The sequence below is a fragment of the Cavia porcellus genome, unplaced genomic scaffold (assembly GCF_034190915.1).
Source record: "Cavia porcellus strain 051 isolate PalLab524CR breed Dunkin Hartley unplaced genomic scaffold, mCavPor4.1 scaffold_28, whole genome shotgun sequence".
Taxonomy (NCBI): Eukaryota; Metazoa; Chordata; class Mammalia; order Rodentia; family Caviidae; genus Cavia; species Cavia porcellus.
The window spans coordinates 33,871,609-33,891,573 of record NW_026947511.1 but is presented as its reverse complement, the minus strand read 5'-3'; the positions used below and the strand labels follow the sequence as shown (position 1 = coordinate 33,891,573).

Sequence of the window (19,965 nt, the reverse complement as noted above, 5' to 3'; positions counted from 1 at the left end):
CTGTGACTATTCCACTAAATAGAAACCTACATCAGAGTGCCATCAGAGGAATCTTGACTTAGCAGGCAAGCAGAAGACAGTCTCGCTCCCTAGACTGCAGCTACTGCGCATGCTCAGGGAGGCCCCAGGTGTGACCTCTGCTCCCCTGTGAGCAGTGGAGGGACCAGGCAATCTATCATGGTGTTCATGCTGTCAGCCCTGGTGCTTCGCTGCCGCTGTCTGTCACCCTGGTAGATGAGACCTGCTTAAGGGCAATCATGTCAATCTCTCTGTGACCACTCAGTGTAAGGCAGACGGATGATCTTGACGAGCCTGGCAAAGTCAGCACAAGGTACCAACAGCTGAAGCCACAGCCTTTCCCCAGAGATAAGAAATGGGTCATTGTTTCTTTCTTTGGCTTTTTATTTTTCTTCCCTTTTCTTTTTATTTTCACAAAATAAGCAAAGGTATACAGAGTTTGTCTTCAGAGCTGATCATCTCGGATAAACCTGTTGCCCTCGGAGTTTTTCCCACAGTAAACATAGTGACACTTGCCCAGGACCCCTGTAAGCAAAAAGAAACACATCATTACAGGTGGCAGAATTAGTGCAGTCAGGAAGCGCAGGTGCCTCAAAGCAGACTTCCAAGATGGTGACATCCAACCTGATAGGTGACAGAAAATGCAGTAAGCCCCAAGAAGGAAAGGCCACCTTCTTTTCCACACTGTAGACATTCAAATAAAACACCATTACCAAGTCTCGGTTCTTAGGAAAAACATGTGTTCTGCCTGATTTCCACATTTAAGAGACTGTTTTCCCAAACACAGCACAGTGCTTTCCTCTCTCTTGGTTTCCTCCTTAGAATTTCTACAAATAGAGAACCGATAGCTTAAAGATGGATTCAGCCCAAGCAGAACTAGAGGACAATCTTCCAGGATGGTGACCTCCATGAAGTCCTTTCTTCGAGCACCTGTGAAATGATTCAGGAACAGTGGTGGCGTGGGTGACACACGGCACAGAAGTCACAAGGACCCCTGACAGTGTCTTTTCCTTGTGGGCATCCTAAACCTTCTTCTCAAGTTCAAATATATTTAATTTTCACCCTCAATTTTACTTTAAGCATGTTGTCCCAAAAGTTAAAGCTTTACTCTCAAAATTCAAAGAGATTATATGAGATTTATTCATGAAAACCATGCCAAAGATAGGGTTCAAGTTTTTGGGGACAGGTCTAGGGATTGAAACCTGGTCCTTACACGGAGCTACATCTTTAGCCTTTTTATTTGTTAGTTATTGATTTATTATTTATTTCCATTTTAATACCGAGTCTTGCTAAGTTCCCCAGACCAGCCTCAACTTGGGATCTTCCTGCCTCAGCTTCATGAGTAGCTGGAAAAGCTGGCACTGCCACGTGGCTAGGTAGAAACTTTCTAAGCAATTCTTTATTAATTATAAATAGTGATAAGAAATCACCTGCCATAGTTATTGTAAAAGCCTCATAGGATCATTGAAGGAAAAATCAGTTTTTTCCAAGAAAATACTTATAATTTTATTTTGCCTTTGGTCATATTTTCTTCCTTCCATATTTAGAAGAACTAAAAATTCATTTAGATGCAGCTGCCTTAGTACTAATAGGACTTGAGTCTCTGAAGTGTACCCAGCTAGAGGGAGAAAAAAAATGAATATGTCCATAAAATATTAATTCATGAGCCACTAATCTACCTGCAAAAATAACTACCTATATGCATGACTATTATTTTTGCATCAGCATAAGTGTGAAATCAATGAGCAAAGCAACCTTCTTGCTTAATTTGGGATAAATTAGCATTGGAAATTCTCCAGGTTCCTCACCTCGAATTTTTCACTGGTAAATATTTTCGTGACTATAACACAGCTGTTTCCCCACTGCAGAATCTTCAACTTTGCTTTTAAAGAACAATTAGCATGACTCTTAGCCACTTTTGTGAACAGGACAGATCCTCCCTGGTTTGGATGGATTGGGACAAAGGTGGAAATTGCTAGGATCTCAATATCTCTTAGTGGAGTTGGTCAAGGGACCAGGTGACATTGTGATACTCCCATGGCTCCTTTGTGATACTTCCCGCCACATTCTGAGCCACATCCTGGTGTTGTCCTGATCACCAACCCCCAGTTCCTGATTTTCAGCATTGATCCGGTGCCCGGAAGTCCTGAGCCTGGATGAAACCTCATGGAGACTCTTCTTAAGGGCTAAGTTACTCTTTTGTTATCCACACTGAGCTGTATCCTTTGATTATGCAGGTAAGTAGCCTCCAGCAATGCGCCAGCATTGTCACCAATGCCAAGATCCTGGCTGGGCCAGTGAAGTTTGTACCTGGAGCAGCACGGCCTGCAGGCCTGGGCTGGACAGTCCAGCTGTATGGGAAAATCTTCAGGGGGCTGCCTTAGGCACTGCAGATTCAAACACACCCTCAGGATCTGGGAAGGTGAGGCCAAAGGGTGTCAGCCTCCTCCTATGGCTCCAGGACAGAATGGACTTTCAAAAAGAGAAATGCACAGGGCTGTCAGATGCCATAAAGAGTAGTCTTTCTCTTGAGGAAAAGCACAGAAGGCAGGCACTTGCACACACACACACACACACACCTGTGTACACACAGCCTGCCCCCAGGGGTGCCCTGCCTGCAGAGAACTCTCCAGGGGATTTGGGGGTATGCTTTCTTTCCTCTACTCTTTCTCCACCATGAACTTCTATTCTCATCTCACTTGCAGGCAACCAGAGGGAAGCAAATGCTCCTGCAATGTGGGCCTCGATGCATTCTGAGCCACTCTCCCAGACCCGCTTGCTGCTTGGCCTTGATAAGAGTCCTTCTTATGAGCTTCCCTGTTTCTTTGGGCCTGGAAACAAAAATGTTTATGGTCATCCTGGTGAGACAGGGCTGCTGGGTGAGTGCAGGGGACCACAGCTAGGTGTCAGCACTTGGAAAAGGAGGCAAGGACATGCGGTACTAATATTGTCAATGATCTTTTGACAGGAAAATAGAGAATGTGCTCACTGCCAAATTTAAATAGATATCGAGTGCATTAATGACAAAAGGGCAGACTTCAAACAAAGGGGCTGTGTGGCGAGGAGCTGAGTTCCTCTCTGTCCTGGCAATAACCTGATCTGAAAAAGCGCTGTCAGGACTTGAGACAGGCCCAGGATTGTGTGTGGTGACAGAAAACAGAGATCCTGACAGAGATACCAGCGCCATATTATGCCAAGGAAACTCTAGCGCTGTGTGCTGCTCTAACGCAAGCTGACATCACATCTTAGCACTTGGGGTCTTCTCTGCCTGTTGCCGCAGAACTCTTCTCCCGAGACGTCATTACAAAACTGCAGCTGTGAAGTTCCTGGCAACCCTGGTCTGTGGGAGCAGTGGGGTCACAGGGCCTAAGGATAACCTCAGTCAATCTAAATTTCGGTTTTGCAGGAGGTGCACGCTCGTCCCCACTGATATCTTGGCTACTTGAGGTGATCAGAAGACCAATGTGTAGGGAGCTGTCACCTTGAATAAAATCCGTAAAGGGAAGGCGCTCAGTCCTGAGCTGCTCCAGGGGAGACGCAGGCCGCCCTGGCCATCGAAAATGAAACCCAGCTGTTGGTGCGGGCCTGGAGAGAAAGGTATTCTGGCTAGTGACAGTGACATTCGGCTGATATCTTTACACTGGGGTCATCAATGATAGCTTAAATTAAATAAGCATTGTCTTTCTGAGTTCCTTGCCTGAGCTCCAGCGAGGATGTGATTATCCCCAGTATGCAAATTTTGTGCTCAAAAATAAACAAATATGTAAATAACATTAAGAAGGGGGAAAGGAAACAATAATCCAGCACCATCCTGCATACGACAACAGGACTTTTGTGTATCATAAGCTTATCTGGGAAATGATAGGTCTGCTCACAAATGGAGGAAGGGGGCCATATGGGTTTCCCTTCTAGGCTCATCCCTGGTCCTTCCCTCTCTGCCATGACAACTGCTGGGTGCTGAGAAAATGACAGAGGGACAGTTTGCCTGCACAGGGCACTTTCACCAGGAGGTGCTTAGAGGGTGGAATTCGGGAACCCGCTGCTTGTGACTCAGGAGGCCTTGGTTTCCGAGCACATCTGCAGTAGATTCACTTGTTTGTGTCTCTGCAAACTCTAACATCTCAGAGCTGGAGGGGGAACAACACATTTAATGGCATATGTAGTGTTTTTAATTAAAATATCTGGCTTTGGTCATAATAAGTGAAGCAGGCTTGCCATGCATCAGGCCCACGTGCAGATGTCTGTGTGGGGGTTGCTTTTCAGGGGCCTTGAAAAATGACAGCACGCTGTGCCCTGGGGAATCTTCTCCTACCAAATGAGACTCCTAATTTTTCTTAAGTAGCCAGCTTTCCCATCACCATAAGCTCTTAAAGCTATAATTATGAAAAAAACGCATTGGGGAGAATCTGTTCGAAAGAGGCTCTTTATCTTTTCAACGTGTCCCCCCTCAGGAAGGGGTGTTCTAATTATGCAGGTTAAGTTATGACCCTGGTGCTGCCTTGAAGGGGTGGGAACTGGCCTCTTCTCATGGATGCAACGCTGTGATGTCTGTGACAATTTTAGGGACTGCGCTGAGGGGCTCCTGAGTGTTCCAGGAAGGGAACTCTGGTTGGCAGAGCTCTGCATCTGAGGCTGGTTGGGCCTGCAGGACAGCCTGACCCACCCACCTCTCCATTCAGTAGGGGAGGTGCAGGAAGATCTGTATTTAAAGCCTGCCCTGTTCTTCGTGACCATGTGACCAGGGAGGTCCCTTACCTTTACTGGGCTGGCTTCCCCTTTGTAAAAGAGAGTGACAAAGACCATCTATGAGCTCTATTTTAGTTGTGAAATAGATGATTTAGTATTTTTAAATGTTTTTCTTATGAAAGTATGGACAAACTTCTAATATGGCTGTATGGAAGAGGCAAAGCCAATGGTCAGTAGATTTGAGTTGGACTATGTCAGATCTTGAAAGTCATCTAGCCCATACACCTATAATATAGTCTGGACACATGGGAGCCCTGTAAGATGCCAAAGTCCCCAAGAAAAGGGTTTCTATTAACTTGTGTGTGACCCGTGTTTCACACTCACAGCCCAAAGTGCCTACTGATTGTCCTGTGTCCCAGTAGCTTTGACACAAGCTCAGGGCTACATGTGCACTGGCATGAAATCCTAACCAGCAGAGCAAATGGCCTGCTATTCCTATCCTAGTAATGGAAAAGAAAAAAAATTGCATATACAAATATAAAAATGTACTGGCTGACATGAGTGCAGGTTGGACCAATAAATTTGCATTTGCAAAATAGAGAATTTAAGTATCAGTTTTATTAGGAGATGGAAAAAGGGATGGACAGCACATCAGAGAGCTCTAATCTGTAGGAGGAATGGATGGAACTAGATTCCTCCTTCCTCGGCAGAAAATGATGCCAGTGTTATAAAGAGATGAATGGGTCAGTGACATGGAAGGAAAGGGCATCAGGAGTGTCTTCCCGGTCTGCGTGGAAAGTTCTAGAATGCATTTCCATGGGTTACTATGCATTCATACACACCACTCCTATATTATTCTCCCTTCTTCTACATCTCTAGTACTCATTGCCTAGAACTGGTACACAGGAAATGCCCAATAAGTATCTGTTAAATACATTCATATCATTAATGCATTCAGACAAAAAAAAAAAAAAAAAACAGCATCCACAAAGTTAGGAATTGCTATGCATGCCTACCTTTAGCCTCTGGTATGACTTCAGACCTTTGAAATGTTTTTAAAAGCTATGCGGATTAAACATGTGCCCTTTAAAAAAAGGGAGGCAGAGAAACAGAAAGCAATGGCCTGAGTTTCTAAATACTGGTGTTTCTATGCTCTGTACTTTTCTCTCCCAAGAAAACAAAGCAATCATAGTGTCTGGCAGGAGAGAGAGGTGAAATGAACATTATCATCCAGCCTTAAAAGCTATAACCCTCCTAGGTTGGAAAGGGACATTCCCCAGAAAGCATATACCTCAGCCCTTATCGTGTGTGGGCTGTTAGTAAACTGGGAACCAGAAAGGAATAAACACCCACATTTTATGCTCTCAAGAAGGGGTTAGAGCAATACCCGCCCAGGGCAGCTGTGTGCTGTGTTATCAGCTCTGCAGTGGACACAAAGCAGAATTCACAAGACCCTGCAGAATTATAAGCTCTGAGCACCAGATCCTGTGTTAAGTGTAAGCTACTTAAATACCAAGGCAAAATGAATAGAAGAGAAGCTTTAGAAAGTCTTCGGGGAAAAGGTTGCTTGGGAGTTTTTGTGGAAGGAAGACAAAGTCCTTCCTTTATGCCAGACATATCTGTCCTTCTCTGTGGACCCAGCTGAGCAATCTCATGTTAGAGGTGAGACAAGCTCTATACCTGACCCAGGGACAATACAGACTCCAAAGTAAATAATAAATAATAAATTAAATTAAAAATTTTAAAAATCAGGCAAACACCTTGGGGTGGCGTCTACAGCTTGTATTGGAAGGGGGAGCAATGGTTCTCATCATGTTTGCTGACCCCATGGAAATGCATTCTAGAACTTTCCATGCAGACCATGAGGTTCTCATCATGTTTGGTTCTCATCATGTTTGGTATTTTCACCATGAGTGAAAACCTCATCTCTGGTAAATAGCTCAGTGATCACCTCCAACCATGCTTCCTATTTCTCCTTTATTCAAAACTACCCCGTGACAGGTGTCTCTACTCTGCTAGGCTGCCCCTGAACTTCCACATCGAGGGGCTTCTGGCGTCTGCTGTGTTAACCCTAGAGATGCTTTGAGCTCAGGCTTATAAACATAAACATATAAACCAGACTGGGAATTTTCCTTTCAGAAAGTTTATTTACAGCAAACTCCATGTAGCCAGTTTGACTCCTTAATCAATTTTTAAATGCAAAGTTAAGCCTAATTTTAACGTTTCATTCCTGTTGTCGGTGGGATCAATTCTTTTCCATGTAATTTTTACATTCAGATTAACTTTCTCGATCAGCTTTTGCCAAGTAACAACTTTCATCAATGATACCATCTGAATTTCTTTTAGAGTCACTTAGTTTTCCGAGTCCAGTTTCTTTGAGTAAAACTGTGCAGCTCTAAATTGTGATGGAAAGATTTGAGTCTTCTGTGAAAGTTTACTCAATATACTTTATTGTGTGTAGTTTTACTGCATTTGTTTTCATTATTTCAACCAAGCCTAATTCCTCCCCAGGAATCTGTGTAGGTTTCAGTACTAAAATATAAATCTTGGGTCAGTATTCTGTGGAGGCTTGCTTGCTGTCAGGGCCCTGTCAAGGTGATTATTTCTACCAGGAATGTTTACCAATGAATTAAATGATCATCTTTATTCATTTCCTAGCACAGAGGATGCAGTACAGGGTGAGCATTCTGGGTGCAGGGTAGGATCCAAATTGTGAGGCGATGCTATGCTGTTTTCTATAAGTCCTAGGCCAAATAAAAATATACTGCCACTCCCCAAAAGAAAACACAGAATGATCCTCTCACTTAGGGGTTAGGGTTAGGCATCCATATCCTGAAAGAAAGGTGACATAAGGCAGTAAAGCTGAGCCTGTGAAGAAGAGGCCATTTGGCCTCTAAGATCCCTCCGGGTATGCCTGGTGGGAGGTCAGAGAGCAGCTCATGCCGCCTGCTCAGACATACACTGGACCTCATCAACTCACACCCTTGTGTTTGTGGGGAAGGAAACCAGGCGGCAGGGAAAAGATCGGGCCACTCTGCACGGGAGGCGACAGGCAGGCAGAGGGAGGACACTTGCTTCCCAGACCGGGGGAACTGGACAAATGTGACGAGAGTAGTCAGACAAGTTGACGTGTGATAAACCAGAGCCTGTGCAAAATATACTCCAGGCTTGCAGGGCAGCTGAAATGAGACTTGTCACTCAGAAGAGAAGGAGGTGGGAGAGGTGGGAAGCACAGGCAAGTTTCCCCTCTCCTATTCTGTAGTCTGTTGGTGGAATACAGGCTGGTCCAAATCCAAGCAGCCCTTGCGTAGTTGAGTGAACCCTCAATCACAAGCTCTGCTGTCCCCATTTCAGCCCGGGGGCCACATGCCCAGGTAACTGATGCAGTGCTCTTACAGACCTGATGGTCTATGCAGGGTCCTCTCCACATCGAGGAAACGCAGGGCCTGCAGACTAAAGTTATCTGGTGACGGATGCTTTCATTATGCAAATCCTGGAGAGGAACCGCTCAATGCACTTCTGCTCAAATGTCAGTGTTTTTTAATTTCCATTTTTCTTTGTACTGGGCGAGGTGAGGTATAAGTAGGGATTGAGCAAAGCACATCAGGTCCAAGGTGGGCTCACTGGCCCCCTATGTTGAATCATATCACTCATAGAATCATCTCTTAACTCTCAGTATATTGTATTTCAAGCAAACAGGAACATGTTATAAATGGGAGAAATCAGACTCTATCAGTAGTATTTCCTGTTTCAACAACCACCCCTGTCCTCAAAATAAACTGCCAAGTCTTAACAATCCAATTTTTGCTTTTATTTTTATCCTCAGGTTACATTTTTTTCTGTCTCAACTAAAAACGAAAGTAAAAACAGTCTTTACTCTTGAGTTCATAAGCAATGATTTAGTTTTATTCGCTGTAAATATACATTATTATTTAAAAGTTATGTTTTACTTATATTCTTCTATAAAGATACTTCCTAGTAAGCTTATCTACAGAATACTAAATTTCCCTTTTTGGTTTTTTTTTTCTTTTTTTTTTTTTTTTTACTGCATTGGAGATTTCTTAAGCTGAGACAGGATATAAAGATCCTCATTTTAGGTAAAATCCTTCGCTTTACAGAGCAGAAAAAGTGGTTCCAATTGTTTTCCCTAAGGAGACAATACCAGGGACCCGTATTTCTGGACTTCTCTAGTCCCAAAAGATCTCTGAATTGTAAGATGTGGCCTTTAGGACAGGAATAGAATCTTTACTTTTATTCCTTGTTTTTCAAATGTGGTATTTATTTGCTCAATCCTGTTCACAGGAATCAGAGGTCCCCTGAGAAATTCAAAGATTACCAACAACATGGCTTAGGCTGTTTTTTACCCACATTTTCAAGGAGAGAAACATAAAGCTCAAGGCCAATGTGAAGTATGTTTCCTTCTCCCACTGTCTGTATTTGAAGGAGGGCTTAATGGGTTTGAAATGGCCGGATTCCAAAGTGCATATTGAGATCAGATGCAAATCAGCTAAGGTCCATAAGTATGGCTTGGTAGAGTCCAGTGATGGACAGGCCATAATCAGGGATGTCATTCAGAACGGACAGTGGTCAAGTGGGATGACTTCACGTTCCTCTTTTAATTTTTGACTGAGGAACTCTGAAATCCTTCAGACAGGAAAGAGAAAAGGAAGCAAAAAATCGACCCCTCTACCATTCCCACCACGGTCTCTGCATGCTTTTCCCACAGCCATCGGAAGATGCACCATAGCCACTAGAGGGCAGCATGAATTTAGGGAAAAAAACCTGAGACGCTTGCTTGAAAATAAATAAATAAATGACACAACTATTTGGAGAGGGCCGTTAAAGCCACACTGCGCTTTTGGCCACCAATTATAAGTTCTAAAATGATTGATATGTCACGTTTACTTAAGCTGGGCTGAAGGCTGCTTGGGAATGAAACCACCAGATAGCCCCCCCCCCCCCCCAGCAACTTGTATTCATGGTACCTTCATTAAAGGAATTGACTTTCTTTATTTTCAATTGTTCTAATTAATCTTCCAGACTCAAAGGGTGGAGATTTTTGCATATCACCTGCATAAATAAATATAAAGAAGTATATAAACTAGTAAAAGTCAGGTTCCCCATGTTTCTTAGCAAATCAAGGTTATTTGCGAAATTCAAAAACGCCATCCAATGACATGGGCTCGCCCTTATTTGGTACTTGAAAAGTACAAAAAATGAAAGTAAAGGAAGTGAGAAAACATACAAATCAGAGTTAACTTCTCTTTAAGGCCTTTGTTGCCTGAAACCACCCGGTCACTGTCACCCCTCACGGAGTACCTGGTCCACTTTTGTCAGAAAATTGAGGAGCAAGAAGCTATTCAAATAAGAACATAGTAATACGTGCAGTTGCTGGTGGATTCTTAGTTGGTCCCTATCATTCTCTGGCACGTGGGCCAGGTGACTATTTTTCACATGCAGAACGGTAAGTAACTACCTTCCTTTAAGAGATTGCAAGCCTATCTCTTTTTTAAAGCAGCAAAAACAAATATGGTAGCCTAAGGAACTGCACTTGAGAATTTTTTGGAGGGTGAAAACAAATAAGTAGATTCAATTAAGCAAATAAATAGTAAAAACCAAAGCAAAATCCAGAGCTCCTGGATTTCTGGGCTAAACTGGGTCCAGGTGTGGCTCTATTTCTGCTAAGAGGCCTCTCAAGTGGTCAGTGAAGCAAGTCTAACTTGACTCCCACACATTTTCTTCCTTCAGATGTGCCCTGGATAACAGTCATGTGATTGACTAGCCACGAGGCGAAAGCTGGGTTCTAGTTAATTAATAAAATTGTCACATTAACTCACAGTGAATGCAAGACCTTTTTGAGTTTTCTCTTACATATAAAAGTATCTAAACCAAAATCAGCCCCATTTTCTTATTAGGTACATCAGAGCAAGCATAGCCGCTTGCTACATGGGGATGCTACATACGATTAGAATGCTTAGCTGGGCTCCTAAGACTATGCACTGAACAATTCTCAAGGTCCCACATTTCCTGTCCTATGAAATCCAACTGATTGGTAACTGATTTTCATCAACACAGTGTTAAACCTAGGGAGCACAGTAGGCACTTGATAGATTGTTCTATGTTTTGTGTGTTGTAAAGAAAAGATCTCAAGATACTCCTTGAATTCCAGCAGTTCACCACGTATCCCTGAACATTTATGGGGCTGAACTAGCCACGGATGGTAATTTTCTGACTTCCCCCTCATCAAACATAGACTGATAAGTCTCATTCTCAGAGGTTTTAACTTAATGGGTCTGAGTTAGGGCCAAGAATTTGCACTTCCGGAAGTTCCCAGGGGATGCTGGGGGACCACTTTAAGAAACACTGTTCCCCTGTCTGTGGTCCCAGCTACTCTGCTTGGGCTGAGGCAGAAGAGGTACAAGTTTGCCAGCCCAGGCAAACACAGTGAGACTCTTCCTGAAGAAAAGAGGAGAGAAAAAGAAACACATTCTAGGACAACCTAAAAGGACTTCTACCTTTTCTTTTGTTCAAAGTAAATCAGTGAAAATTAAATTTTATTTGGGTAAAAGTGAAGCTATTTACAAATTTTTAAAAATGTGGCTAAGGGTCTTGTTGTATTGAGTTTTGGAGATTTTTAAATGGAGATTTTAATTTCTCCCCAGTTGCAGTCAGAAAACAAATGGTCCCAAAATTTAAAAATTACCAACCAGGATAAAAGGTTGCTTGGCTCTTTAAACCAAAACAAAAACCATGAAAATTTAAATTTAAGTGAGGTGCATATAACATTAACAGAAGAAAAGAGGTTTCGGGTAAGTAAAATAGAGCAGAACCTGCAAACCATGATTTATGAAGTAGAAGGGGAGAAACAAAGCTTGCAGAAAAAAATTCCCAAGAAGTCTTCAGACTTTCTCTAAACTGACAGAATCTTATATGAACAAATCTGAGCAGTGGGAATCCTCCTGCAGAGTTTGAATGGGAATTTTGGCTTTGCTCGCAAGCAGAAATTCGCTTTTGGGTTTCAGATTTGTTCCTATTAGAGAGCGCACATCAAAAGGAGGGAAGCATCCACAGCTCTATCTGGTTCTGCAGGCTGAAATTTCTCGAGAGAGTCATTGAAAATAAAGACAAGTTGCTGTTTTTTCTTTTAATTCTTCAGGCTGCAAAAAAAGAGAACTTCTCAAATAAAATTAAGCAGACCTGGTAACAACTGGGTTCGTCATAACTCAGACTCTGCTTGGATCCAGAAAGGGCTTCTTTTTTTGGGCATAGTGGTCCATCCTTCATCTGCCCCTCGTTAGAATCCAAACAAACTCTTCCTATATGGATACTGCCATAATCTTTCCTGAGTCTTGAACACTCTAAATCACCTTCTCCAAAAAGAAAACAAAAGGAATCTGCTGATACGTGATCTAACTAAAGGAAGCTTGCATTACAAAAAAAATATGCAAAGTCTATCATAGCAGAAAGCACAACATAATTTTTAGGTACTAACAAATTCCAATACCAAATGCCAAAAATATTTTTATTAGTTTCCAGCCTTTAATAACCCATCTTCTAAGCTGCTTTAAAAGTATATTATGTACCAATATGTTACTTTAGGTTAAATAAAAAAGCAGGAAAAAAATCTTAAAGCAAGATAAAGACAAAATAAATAGAGGGAAAACATACCATAAGGGCCTTCATTATGGTCAGTCTCATTTAAAGTTGAAGAAGCCATAGTATTTCTCCAGCAATACTCAGAGGGTTGTATTTAATTTTTTGCCTATCAGTGGAATAACCCTGTCAGAGACACTGGTGAGAGTAGGTGGCGCCAGGTGTTATCTGTCCCTTAAACCTACTTCTTTGATGGCTTGGAATATTACCCCTTTTATTTGGCAGGCTTGAATTTGTCAGGATTCACCCTGTGGTGAGTTAACATGCCTCCATATTGAAAAAAAATTGCCCATGGGCCAATGTGAGCCTCGCACCTAATAGAATACATCTGGCTCTGACAGTTTGATGCCCAGCTCTGAGCCACATTCAGCAACACAAATTAACAGCATAGACATTGCCCACGCTGAGCAGGAAGTAATAACCTGCTACCTGCTACTTGGCCAAAATCTCATTATAAGCCATTACGGTAATTGAGGGCCAAGGCGCTGTGGATATTAGACTCCCTGAGCGCCAGTGGTTAGTTCAGGAGAAGAAAGACTCATAACGGAGGGAGTGGGGTGGGCAGGAGAGACTGTCCTTGGGTCATAGATTGAATGCTGTCTCTACAGTGTTTTGGGGGGCTGTGGTATTTTTAAACTCTTTCTCTTCAGTCCAGGAGTCCAGAAGGTCTCTCTTATAGGGGCCCAGGATTCTAGAAAAGTAATACAACTTTCGGTAGGCCTCCAACAATACTATACAATTAAAAACTAGTTTAAATGACCATAGGGGACATCCATTAAGAGAAGAGAGAAAAAGAAGGCAAAATGCACTGCAAGGAATAAATGTTAAAGCTAGAGAGGGGAAAGGAGAGGTACCTGTTCTGCATAGAAGATGAAGGCTTTCCAGAATTCATACATGATAGGAGGTGTCACCCTCTGTATCTGGTAAAGACAATACTGATTTCATAGGCCAACACTCAGTCTCTGCCAAAGCTTGGAGAATGATGGGTACAATGAAGGGAGGGAAGCAGGGCAGAATAAGTGCTATCAATCAATAAATCAGTTGATCAATCAATTTGATTTTGTTGTACCACCAGGATGGTTCTGGACATGGTACTAATGATGACAGCTTTCAGTAAGCTCTTCTAGGAAAGAGTCATACAAGGCCATGGAGAAGAGCAATTGGAAATATAATAAATTGCCTCCAGAAATCCCTTCTTATGGTTTCCCTTGTTACAGTTTGGATCTTAAATGTCCCCCAAGGCTCATGTGCTAAATGCTTGAGTCCTAACCAAGGCATTATTTGGAGGTAGTGGGACATTTAGGAAGGGTAGAGTCCAGCAGAAGGTGGCCAGATCAATGGGAGCCTGCCCTTGAAGTACTTTTGAGAGCCTAGTCCATTCTCTCTCTATATATATATCTATCTGTCTCTCTCTCTCTCTGTCTATCTATCTATCTCTTATGTCTAGGCAATGAGGTGAATCGTTTGGTCTGCTGTGTGTCTCTGCCATGATATCCTCCCACTTTTCCACAGGTCCAAAAACTGAGTATGGCCTGAAGCCTCCCAAACTGTGAATGAAAATATACTTTTCCTCCTTAGACGCTGACTACCTTGGGTACGTTGTCACAATGACAGAAAGCTAACACATCTTTCTACACAAACATAAGCAAACAGTACCCACAAACCAAATCTCCAATCATGACACTTAGCTTATGCAAGGTTTTAGCTCCTATGTAATAAAAGCCTCTGAACCAGGTCTTTCTCCATTCACTGCCAGAAGCCCGGTGAATACACTTTTCCTTGGCATTCAGAATTTATCATTTAGCTTACCTCAGATCTCAACAAAGGGTTCCTTGGAACGGGCATTCTAAAGAATTGATATTTTGGAGCAAATAAGCTTGTGGCAGATATAAAAGAGCATTCTGGAAGGCAAAGATGCCTTAGGGGACCAACTTGCATATGCTGCACAGGAGAAGACAATATTCCCATCTCAGCCAGGCCAGCTTCATTATTTCTTCCCACCTAGAGGGTTAAACACGGCCTGGGACCTAGAAAATGGCTGTGGTTGGTACAAGTGAGGCCTTCCCTATAACTAGATCCTTCAGGAAAAAACAAATTAATCAACAGCGGGCTGAAGTGGGTTTAATGATTGCATTCTGCATACAATCAGCTTTTCCCTTTTCAAGGGCCATCAATATGTCAAGGGAAGACATATCTGAAGGATATAGCTCTTAACATCAAGGTTATCTATTCTCCACAAGGCTCCCACTCCTTGCCTGGCTGATACTCCACGCCGCCTGTGTCTAACATTTTCATCAAGTCTGCAATCAATCAAGGTAATAATGTTGTGCAAAAAATCAATTAACAACGCAATTAAACTTTCCTTATTATCTCAAAGGGCTGAAATAATACCTAAAGGGAAGATAGACTCACTGAGCACAGACATCCATAATCCAATGTGAAAGTGAATTATGAGGTTAGACAGATGCAGGCCTGTGCTGGTGCTGTTATTTTCAGGGGGTTATATCTCATCGCGGCAGTGTATCAGTCAGCCCCAATCCCAGAACCTAAAATTCCAAATTACTTTTAAGAAATATATGATGTGCAATATCCATTTCCTATTCTCTTTTAAAGATAACCCCCTCCCCTCCAAAAAAAATTGAACGGCCATATTATTCAAAGACAAAATGATCTTTCAACAAGAACATAAAATATAAAAGCTATAATAACATTTACATCTGTATAGCACACATCTCTGTAAATGCAGGTCATCTATTATACATAATCTGTAGCGCCTAAAAGGCCCAGGATGCGGCACAATATTGAAAATCCAAATGCGTAAATGTGCAAAATCCTAAGGGATAGGATGGCCACAGCTTCCCCCAGCATCGGCCTTCTCACTCATCCCTGCCACCACCAGCCACGCGCACACACACACACACACACACACACACACACACACACACACACAGAAGCATCAGGGATAACGGAAGTGTTACTCATTTAAAATGAGAATGACTATATTATTTAGCAATTACACTCAACTTGCCCTAAAACACTGTCCTTAGGAATTGGGCATTTATAGTACATAAAAAAGAGACGACTATTAACCTTTTGCTTCAGTGAAGACTGGGAAGTGCTTGAAATCTCATACTAAAATGAGGTACATAAGAGAGGAAGAGGAAGAAGTCCTGTGACATTTACCGAGCTCTTTCTAAACCCTGTAGCAAACTGTATGTCATGGTCCCAGACCAAAAGAGCAAGACCCAGCGATAGAAGAAGTAACAATGGGCAGGACTGGAGAGGGAAATAAACTTGTGAACCAAAGTTAGCAAACAAAAAGCGCTTTTCTAGGATGAGAACTATCTGGATATCCACTGAACTCCTGGACACAAAAGACATTAACAATCAGTCAATACTGGCAGATATCAAGTGCAAATGCCCATACACACACCATCCTACTTTCCCTTCCATTCTCCCTTTTGCACCCAGATGGTCCTGCAGCAGATTCCGAGGAGCTCTTGCTAGGGTGTGGATGTCTGAGAGATCCCCAGCAGCGCACAGAAGCCAAATAAACTGATCTAGGAAAGTACAGTTTGAAATTTAAGCCTCAGATGGCTAAGAAAGGATTTCCTTCTCTGTCAAACATGTTGAGACGTGGGTTCAAGGTTTGGGTGCTCCATGCCTAATCTCATAGCGGTGTGGATTTTCACATATGCTACTGGCAGTTGGGCAGGTATTGTTTTAAATAGCATTACCCAACAATGATATTTTTTTTTTAACTTACTCACTTGTAACAAGGATCCATCTCTAGGCAAGCCACCTTTCCTCTATTTTGAGCACAGCATGGAGTCGAAGCTAAGCCACAAGTGCACACTGAAATGAACAGTAAAACCAGACAAACACACGCACACTCAATTCTGCAGTTTCTTAAGGAACACAAAGGTGCAACTCGTGATGCACCTTTGGTATAGATTTTCAAAGGAGAAGTTGGACAGGGTGAGGAAATCTTGAACTTTATTACCTAACCTTAAGGAACATAATTAATATGTTTTCATTTCCAATGGCTGTGTCGCATGTGTATCAACTGGAACTGCTCCTGCTGTGTATTTGATTCCACCGACGATGGGGTGGGTTGGATTTTAAATGATGTGTGAGCACTTCTGTTCTTTCCATGCTCTGGTTTATGTGTTATTCATGACTTGCGTTACAGACATGGCTGATACACAGATGTAAATGTTATTAAATCTTTTGTATTTTAGAGGCTTTGTGAAAGCTTCCTTTGTTTTCAAATAATTCTCTGAACCACCAAAAATAACCGGTAATACATGACAATGTCTTGGGAATGTTCTTTTTCCACTGAATTTTCTGATGAAGAGATTTCCCCCTCTACTGCTACCTTTTCATCAAAACAAACGTGTGAGATAAGTTGGCCAGTGGAAAAATTTTGTAGGGATGCTCAAAAGCAACTTGAGAAGTGTGTGTGTGTGTGTGTGTGTGTGTTTACATGTGTGTTGCATGTTTTGTGTGCAAGGGTGTTCCATGCAGGCAAGTAGATGCTTGTTTGTGCATTATTATATGTGTGTCTTGTGTATTTTTTATTAAATTGTGTCACACAGGTGTTTGTTGTGCGTCGTGTGTGTGTGTGTGTGTGTGTGTGTGTGTGTGTGTGTCTGTTGACATCATTTTGCCAAGTCAAAATTCAGGAGACAACCACTCGATTATCTGTCCAAAATGCAGTTACTTTCATGCATTTTGGTATCTGACATAATTTTTAATCTGTTTTCACTTGCCCCATCCTCCTCACATTTCTCAGGATTTCAACAGCATCGTGCCAGAGGATCAGCCTCTTCATACAGACAGCACTTAATCAGCCCGTGACTGATTTTTCTTATTGATTTTAAATTTAAACAATGCTCTGAGGCTGAACAGTGCGCCTCCACAAATACAGCTGACTTGACTGAAGGAGGTCAAGAAAGAGAGAGATGAACACCCCGGCTTGATATCAGGAGTCCAACTTTGAACAGCTCTGGAAGGAGAGTGCGGCTCTCTGCCTGCTTTGCATGCAGGGGGACCACATGCTAGTTCTCAGGGACCCCAGAGAAAGGTCACAACTCAGAGGTAAAATCTCAAGATGGAGGCTCTGCAGCTGGTGCAGGGAGCACCCTTGCATCTTGCTCCATCTCGCTGGGCCTGGGTTTCTTGACTCCTGGTGAGCCATTTCTTCCTCCTCAGGCTCTCAGCAGATTTTCTGCGCTGGGCTTGCTCACATGGCTGATGGAGTGAGGCCCCCACTTCACACCCCATTTTCTCTATGTCCCTCTTTTCCTTGCTGAGGTACCCTCTCCTTCCTCCTTGATCATCCATGACCCTCACACACCTTCTTGCCTTCCTCGGAGTGTCCACTGGAGAGTAAAATCATCACTGCTCACTTTCTCTGCCTAATTTTCCACACCTTTCCTCAGAAGCAACTATTTCTCTGATGAATGCCAGGATGGTCTTCTTTTTAAAAAACATTTATTATTAAGTAGACCAGGAAACACCATGTCCCAGGCACAAATGACACCCAGAAACACAAAGAAGGAGAGAAGAAAGACAAGGTCTGTATCTGAGGAAGTGACAGGTCACAAAAGGAGATGATTGTCAAATAAAAATAAATGTGACAAAATTGGCCATAATATTGATATGTATGAAATGCTGTGCAAACCCTGGAAAAAGATTGGCTCAGTTTTGTGAAGAGGTGAACAAACGTCCTAACAAGCAAACATTTTCTCTCAAAGTATTTCGCTTTTTGGTTGTTATAGGTCAAAAATAGGATGTTTCTTGTAACAAGTTAAACAACATACAAAGTCTATAAATAGCATTTAATAATTAATCCTTTCAATATTTCTGTGACCACCTGATACACAGGGAATATAAGGATTATACGTTTGAATGTGTGTATGTATCTGGATACTTGATATCCATATGCATGTATGTGGGATGCGGTGCTAAGTAAAAGTACAATGAGCAAATAAATGTATAAACTCAGGTACTTTGGGGTAAAAAGGAAGTAAACAAATGATAAATACTCGCCAATGCTTTAAAAAAGAATATACGAAGAATAAGTCATAGACCAGAAGACTGTTCATTGGATGAGTAGAAACAGAATAGGGGGATCTGGGTAGGATCAAGACTGCTCTGAATATTTTTCTTTATGTATTCATATATTTTGCAGTTAAAAATAAAATAAAAATGATAGAAAAAGTAAACCCTCAAAACTGAATATGAACCAGATATTAACCTCATTATGTATTAAATTGATAATACAACTATGCAAAAAATTAATTTATAAACACAGTCTTCAGTTTCACACCTGAAGGAGACATATTCTTAGTGTCACAAGAACCGCAAAGTAATCTTAACCTCTGTGTAGCAGGAGGATTGTTTTTAGTGTTGCAGCATTTGTCACTCTCAAGTTAGGTGTATATTACAAGATAAACTGTGTAGAGACACTGGAGTTCCTGAAAATCAGATCTTTCACTGGGTGAAGAGAAAATAAAGCAAACAATGAGAGAAAATGTGACTAGCAGACCAGTGGCCCTCAATATGTCCAAACTGTAGCCCCTGAATCTTAGAATATAACCTGACATGGCAAAAGGGACTTTACAGATGGGATAGGGTGCAGACCTTCTGTGGGACATCATCTTGGATATCTGGGAGGGCACAATCTAATCACGCGAGTCATTTAAAGGGGTGATGCCTTTAAGGCCATGGTCAGAGAGGGTCACAGGAACTTAAGAGGATGTTCAGAGAGCTACACTATCCCTAGCTCAGAAGATCACCAAAAGGCCGTAAGATCAGGAGTCAATGAATGATGCAGGGCCTAGAAGTTGGAAAAGGTGAGAAAACAAATTTCCCCCGGGGCCTTCAGGAAGAAATACAACCCTGTCTGTACCATGATTGTAGCTCACTAAAGATAAAGGTCAGACCTCTGAGCTCCTCAGTCGGACAATGAACATTCCTTAAGTCACTCCTGTGTAGTCTTTGGTTATGGAAATCCTAGAAAGTGAAGAGCGGAAGAAGAGGGGCCACATTGGACTTTAATAAAGTACAATTCTGAAATATAAATGTGTTTCTGCAAATGAATAGCACTCGCAGAGCATTTTCTACAAATATGAAGAACCAGGGTTCCTTAAAGAAATGACCAGGTCAGGTTGTGATCTAAGAAATACCCAGACTTAGCATTAATTTTCCTGGGTATGATAATGGTATGGTTGTTCCAAAGAAATATTCTTATATGAGAGAATTGGTTGAAGGATTTAGGGATGAAGCATGAGGCCACCTGCAATGTATCTAAATATTGCATTAAAATGTGTAGGTTTCCTAGCAGACTCACAGAAACAAAACAAATGCAACCAAGTATTAAGAGCGAGCTAAGTAAATCATGACTGTATGTTCTATTTACCATTGTTTGACATTTTTGGAGCTTCAAAAATTGTTACAGTAACACTTTTTGACAAAAAGACATTTTAACATATATACTTTTTGTTGTAATGACCCTAGGAGCAGGTCAAATACTAATTTTCTGTGCCGTTCATTTTTCTGATGTTTCAGGTGACCTACTTAAGCATTTCAAGCTAGCAAAAT

The 19,965-nt window shown here is 42.0% G+C and overlaps 1 protein-coding gene across 3 annotated transcripts in view; it reads right to left on the bottom strand.

Annotated features, from left to right (window-relative positions):
- Positions 1-381: 381 nt before the first annotated feature.
- The window catches only part of Lrmda (leucine rich melanocyte differentiation associated), a 996,798-nt gene continuing 977,214 nt past the window's right edge, over positions 382-19,965 (bottom strand). For all 3 annotated transcript variants that reach the window (XM_063238708.1, XM_063238709.1, XM_063238710.1), the window contains one exon: positions 382-543. In XM_063238708.1, coding sequence (XP_063094778.1) covers positions 464-543 — 80 coding nt within the window. In that variant the 3' untranslated portion in view covers positions 382-463. The remainder of the gene's footprint in view (positions 544-19,965) is intronic.